The sequence below is a fragment of the Octopus bimaculoides genome, chromosome 7 (genome assembly GCF_001194135.2).
Source record: "Octopus bimaculoides isolate UCB-OBI-ISO-001 chromosome 7, ASM119413v2, whole genome shotgun sequence".
NCBI lineage: Eukaryota > Metazoa > Mollusca > Cephalopoda > Octopoda > Octopodidae > Octopus > Octopus bimaculoides.
Genome location: NC_068987.1, coordinates 96,029,662 through 96,036,510, shown reverse-complemented (window position 1 = coordinate 96,036,510; position 6,849 = coordinate 96,029,662). Strand labels below are relative to the sequence as shown.

General features: G+C 39.8%; 1 protein-coding gene across 4 annotated transcripts in view; it reads right to left on the bottom strand.

The window, feature by feature from the left end:
- Nucleotides 1-6,849, bottom strand: part of LOC106868843 (S1 RNA-binding domain-containing protein 1) — a 261,625-nt gene that overhangs the window by 179,505 nt on the left and 75,271 nt on the right. For all 4 annotated transcript variants that reach the window (XM_052969814.1, XM_014914279.2, XM_014914277.2 and 1 more), the window contains exons 4-6: nucleotides 5,905-6,043; nucleotides 1,562-1,658; nucleotides 593-767 (exon numbers count right to left, since the gene is read on the bottom strand). In XM_052969814.1, the coding sequence (XP_052825774.1) occupies nucleotides 593-767; nucleotides 1,562-1,658; nucleotides 5,905-6,043 (411 nt within the window). The remainder of the gene's footprint in view (nucleotides 1-592; nucleotides 768-1,561; nucleotides 1,659-5,904; nucleotides 6,044-6,849) is intronic.

Here is a 6,849-nt window from a genome sequence, read left to right as displayed (position 1 = left end):
AGGCTTCTTTCAGTTTCCATCTACCAAATCCACTCACAAGGCTTTGGTCGGCCCGAGGCTATAGTAGAAGACACTTGCCCAAGGTACCACTCAGAGGGACCGAACTTGGAACCATGTGGTTGCTAAGCAAGCTACTTACCACACAGCCATTCCTGCGCCTATTGATAAAACTGTTGATAAAACTAGAGTGTCATCCCTAATGTAGCAACCATGTCAGTATAAATGTCCTTGGAGGCTAAACCCTTATTCTGTAGGTGCTTAATAACACAACAATGCCAAATTTTATTGATTTTCAAGAGAAGTCACTACTATTCACTTTCAAAGTCTTCTTTGAACAGTCAGATATCAGTTTACCTTCAAAGAAACAATACAGTTTCAATAAGCAGAGTTGAAATTAATGCTTGCAAGATTTAACAAAACTAGCATCACGCCTTCATAGTCAACTTAGGAACTTTTCAGCCAACCCTCACAAATAGCTGCACATACACAGCAAATACCTCACTAAGACAGTATATATTGAAGGAGGCACGGGCAGAATTTGCTAAATGACAAAAGAGAGAGATGGCAGGGTGGATTTAATGAAATTGCTTACCTGGTGGGGTTTGATAGATCTAATCCCACATTTGAAATCAAAATAGTTGAAAAACTTGTGTAGCTCCACATTTTTCTTTCCAGGTTTAGCTTTTGCCTTTTTATCGCCAGTGTTTGTCTTTTTCTCAGCAGTTTTCTTCTTCTTCGACTCTAAAACCACATAATGAGTCTGGAATCTTTAAAAAAAATGGGGGGGGAAGTCCAATGATAAATGACCATAATGTAGAGAGAAGAAATTTTGGTAAAAGTAGGATCAATAATGCTTTTATTAGCACTGTAAAATCACTGAAAACTTTCTTTCATCACCATCATCATCATCTTCATTTAATGTCCATTGTCCATACTGGCATGGGTTTGTATGGTTTGACCAGGGCTAGTAAGCTGGGGGGGACTGCACCAAACTCCAGTCTGATTAAGCATGGTTTCTATGGCTGGATGCCCCTCCTATTGCCAACCACCCCAAGAATGTATATTTACATACATACATAGATCATCATCAACATCATCACTTAATGTCCACTTTCCACGCTGGCATGGGTTGCACAGTTTGACATGGAGCTGTCAAGACTCCAATTGCCTGCTGGATGCCCCTCCTAATGCCAACCACTTAACAGTGTGCTGGACTCAAATTACATGCCACCGGCATGGGTGCATTTACACAGCACCAGCATGGGTGCTTCTTAAGTGGCATCGGCACCTGAAAGGACAGCGATTTTACTTAGCTTGACATATCTTATCAAATATAGCAATATCTCCCGGTCCATTACACACACACACACACACACACACACATATATGAGTGAGCTGGCAGAAACGTTAGCACGCCGGGCGAAATGCTTAGCGGTATTTCGTCTGTGCTACGTTCTGAGTTCAAATTTAGTTTTTTTTTTGTTAAATCATTTCATTGCACTCAGTAATAATAATAATAATAATAATAATAATAATAATAGCAATAATCCATTGTACTTACAGTCTATTGATAGTTTCTCTTGCTTCTGTATTTTTGGCAATAATGTCAGCAATTATGTACTTTACACCAGTCTTTACTTCTTGTATGGAGGAATACTCTTTAAAACATAACAGAGGTGAGTATCTTATTAGATATACAGATTTAAAGCAAATATAGTGATTGTCACAACACCTGCTGTCATTCACTAGCAATCATGACTCCTTTCATAGTTATTCAACCAACATCCTGCAGGTATCTTTTTAAAAAGGTAGATGTATGTAATAATTGTTTTTAACTTGGGGACAAGGCCAGCGATTTCTTTTCCTTTTTTTTGTTTTATGGGAGTGAGAATAATAATCATCATCATCATCGTTTAACATCCGCTCTCCATGCTAGCATGGGTTGGACGATTTGACTGAGGACTGGTGAAACCAGATGGCTACACCAGGCTCCAATCTGATTTGGCAGAGTTTCTACAGCTGGATGCCCTTCCTAATGCCAACCACTCTGAGAGTGTAGTGGGTGCTTTTACGTGCCACCGGCACGTGTTAACACTTGTACATGACTGCACATTTTATTGAACCTAAAAGAATGAAAGGCAAAGGAAACCTTGCTAGGATTTGAACTCAGAATGTAAAGAATCTAAAAATTAATGCCACAATGCCACAAGGCATTTTTTTTCCCTGATGCTCTAACAATTCTGCCATTTAACATCATCAACGTCATACAAATAAAAACTACTTGCAAAATTTTTTTTCGTTATTAACTTTTGCATGTTGTTAGCAATTCTCTGTCATTTGTTGCAACTGTTTCATATTAACAAAATATCTGTTATGAGTTGTGGTACCTGCAGTAGTTGGCCAAAAGATGCTGGGGTGTCTCAACAAAAATCCACTTTTAATGTTGTCCCATAGCATGGTTTCTTTTGGAGTTTCCTCCATTCATCTTTGGTTCTAATGAGAGTTATGCGACAGTAGTCTAACTAAGCAAAGCAGGAGTGTTTAACTCCCTGGAACATAAAATGCCTAAACGTCTGTGACTGTCACAATATACTTGGTGATTAGCAAAATGAGGTGACTATTTCACAAGATAACTAGGTGTTTAACAATTACAGTGACAATTATAGCAATTATAGTAACAGTTGAATAACCTTTCTTCAGAAGATGTACAGAAGGGACATCATCAGTGTCATCATTTAACGTCCATTTTTCATGCTGGCATGAGTAAAATGGTTTGAGCAAGAACCAGTGAACTGCAAGTTGTGTTGAACTCCAATATCATTATAAATGAAAACACTCAACTTTCACTTGTAACAAATCATAGCTATCCAAAATTTCTGAAAATGCCTCAAAAATAACAGAAACAGTCTAAAACAACCTGAGAGATTCTAGACTGCTAGGAACAGTCTAAACTACATGAAAACAGCAGAAGCTGCTTCAAAACTCCTGAGAAAACTCTAAAATTTTCTATCATTAAAAGTTTATAAAATACCCCAAACTGTTCAAATTGTCTGGATACATCAGGAAATGATTATCTGAGAAAGATTCTAACTCATAACGTATTTTTATTATTTTACTTGTTTCATTCATTTGACTGCAGCCATGCTGGAGCACTGCCTTTTAGTCAAGCAAATCGACCCCAGGACTTATTCTTTGTAAACCTAGTACTTATTCTAATGGTCTGTTTTGCCAAACTGCTAAGTTACGGGGACATAAACACACCAGCATTGGTTGTCAAGCGATGTTGGGGGAACAAACAAAGACACACAAACTTACATGCACACATACATATACAACAGGCTTCTTTCAGCTTCCGTCTACCAAATCCACTCACAAGGTTTTGATGGGCCCGAGATTATAGTTGAAGAGACTTGCCCAAGGTGCCATGCAGTGGGACTGAACCCAGAACCATGTGGTTGGTAAGCAAGCTACTTACCACACAGCCACTCCTGCACCTATATATATTTTGGTTATATTTTCTAAGACAATATGGTGCTTGACTAAGTAAACAAGATAATTCCAAAATGATTTGAATTCATGAATCTGTCTGTGGCCATGCAATATAGTGCTTTAACCTCACCTTCACAGGCATGGCTTTGAGATTAAAAATCTTGCTTCTCAACTATGTGACATCAGGTTCAGTCCTACTGCGTGGTACATTGGGCAAGTGTATCCTATTATAACCCCAGGTCAACTAAAGCCTTGTGAGTGGATTTGATAGATGAAAACTGAAAGAAGCTCATCATATATGTGCAATATATATATATATATATACGTGCGGGTGACACGTAAAAGCACCCACTACACTCTCTGAGTGGTTGGCGTTAGGAAGGGCATCCAGCTGTAGAAACTCTGCCAAATTAGATTGGAGCCTGGTGTTGCCATCTCGTTTCACCAGTCCTCAGTCAAATCGTCCAACCCATGCTAGCATGGAAAGCGGACGTTAAACGATGATGATGATGATGATGATATGTATGTATATATGTATGTATATATGGAGTGGGGTATGTGTGTGTGCGCACCCTACATAGAAGGAAAAACAAGGACAGACAAAGGGATTAAGTCAATTACATCGAGCCCAGTGTGTAACTGGTACTTAATTTATCGATCCTGAAAGGATGAAAGGCAAAGTCGACCTTGGCAGAATTTGAACTCAGAACGTAGCGGCAGACGAAATACCGCTAAGCATTTCGCCCGGCATGTTAACGTTTCTGCCGGCTCGCCGCCTTCTCTTGATATAATGTGGAGCATCAGTATCATACAAGAAATGCTGAACATTGTTCATTTCCAAACTTCCATGAAAAACATTTCTGGCCATGGAGAAATATTACCTTGCTTAGAAATCCCTTTTGGCTTGGCAACAGGAAAGACATCCGGTTGTAGAAAATCTGCATCGACAAATTTCAAGCATGAAAAAGTGGACAATAAATAATGATGATGGTGGTGGTGGTGGTGGTGATTATGACGATGATGTGTCCATGCACACATGGGATGGACAAGTCCGCAGCACAACAAATAATCATTTGTCTCAATCTTAAATTCTTCTGACTGCGAAATTCCAAATCTGAATAACTGACTTCACCGTTTCTTCATTAACTCTTTAGCATTTAGATTACTCAGTCAAATATAATGCTTATTTACTCTTTTACTTGTTTCAGTCATTTGACTGCAGCCATGCTGGAGCACCACCTTTAGTCGAGCAAATCGACCCCAGGACTTATTCTTTGTAAGCCTAGTACTTATTCTATCGATCTCTTTTGCCGAACCGCTAAGTTACAGGGACGTAAACACACCAGCATCGGTTGTCAAGCGATGTTGGGGAGACAAACAGACACACAAACATATACACACACACATATATATATATATATACATTTATACGACGGGCTTCTTTCAGTTTCCGTCTACCAAATCCACTCACAAGGCTTTGGTCAGCCCGAGGTTATAGTAGAAGACACTTGCTCAAGGTGCCACGCAGAGGGACTGAACCCAGAACCATGTGGTTGGTAAGCAAGCTACTTACCACACAGCCACTCCTACGCTTATTTATTCACATTTAAAAAAAAAATTAAACATGCATTATCTTTTAGCTTTGAAATTTCAATGATGTGATTGCTTATATTTAGAATGACATTGTAGGATGGGTGTGAGAGGTCAGATCTGACTGGTTTGAACCATAAATCAGGTAGGATATTTGCACTGGATATGGTTAGTGTAAAAGCTAAGGAGTTAATCTTTCTCTTTGATAGCAGCATCATTAGATCATCAGACAAAATGCCTGTGGTGCTTAGTTATTGCCCCTTGCACCCTGAGCTCAAATCCTGCACATGTCAACTTTGCTTTTCATCTTTCCAGGGCGAATAAAATTATGTCCCATTAATTAATACTCCTTTACAGCATCCAATATTAACACGTGAATTTTTTCATCATCCAGCCCCTCGAAATTGTCTTTTATCTTTTACTTTCCTCAGTCATTGGAATACAGCCATGCCAGGACATCACTTTGAAGGGTTTAGGCAAACAAATCAACCTCAATACTTACTTTTTTAAGTCTGGTATTTATTCTATCAGTTTCTTATGCTGAACTGTTAAGTTATGGGAAGTTATCAAGCAATTAGGAGGACATACATGAACACAAAAATACAACACACACACGCACATATATGATGGGCTTCTACACAGTTTTTGTCTACCAAATTTACTCACAAGGCATTGATCAGCCGAGGGCTATAAAAGAAGACATTTGTCTAAAGTGCCAAGCAGGGGGACTGAACCCAAAACCATGCGGTTGCCAAGGAAACTTCTGAACCACACAGCCATGTAAAATGCATTATGAAAACAACAAATAAAGTAAATCCAACTTACTTGAAGGTGGTGGTTGTACAAGTGTTGCAAAGTTCACCATCCAGCCATTATAGAGAATATTTTCAGCAGCGGGTTCAAGCCCAGCTTCTCGTGCTTGTTCAGCCAAACTTCTCTGGCTTCCAGGTTTAAAAGGAGCATACTAAAACGAAGAAATAAACCATACAAGCATGACTCTGTTACTTCAGCAGTTTGTTTAGCAACAACATTGTGTTCTGGAGAAGGAAACTTGGTAGAGAGAAACTGCAGAAACTCCTCACGAATGTATGTTTATATATCCTTTGGAAATGTGCTGTGCGTGAGAAGACCCGGCAAGCCAAGTGAGATCGTTGCCAGGGACCCTGGACTGGCTCTTGTGCGGGTAGCACATAAGATGTACCATCCTGAGCGTGACCATTGCCAGTACCGCCTGACTGGCATTGTAGGGTTTTCGAGCGAGATCGTTGCCAGTGCCCCTGGACTGGCTCTTGTGCGGGTGGCACATAAAAGACACCATTTTGAGCGTGGCCGTTTTCGTGCGGGTGACACGTAAAAGCACCCACTACACTCTCTGAGTGGTTGGCGTTAGGAAGGGCATCCAGCTGTAGAAACTCTGCCAAATTAGATTGGAGCCTGGTGTTGCCATCCGGTTTCACCAGTCCTCAGTCAAATCGCCCAACCCATGCTAGCATGGAAAGCGGACGTTAAACGATGATGATGATGATGATGATGATGATATATATATGTCTCATCTTTTACTTGTTTCAGTCATTAGACTGCGACTATGCTGTTTCAGTCATTAGACTGTTGACTTGAAGAATTTTTAGTCAAATGAATCAACCCCAGAGCTTACTTTTTATAAGCCTGGTACTTATTCTATTGGTCTCTTTTGCCAAACCACTAAGTTATGAAGATGTAAACACATCAGCACTAGTTGCTAAACAGTGGTGGTGCACAAACAGAAAGACA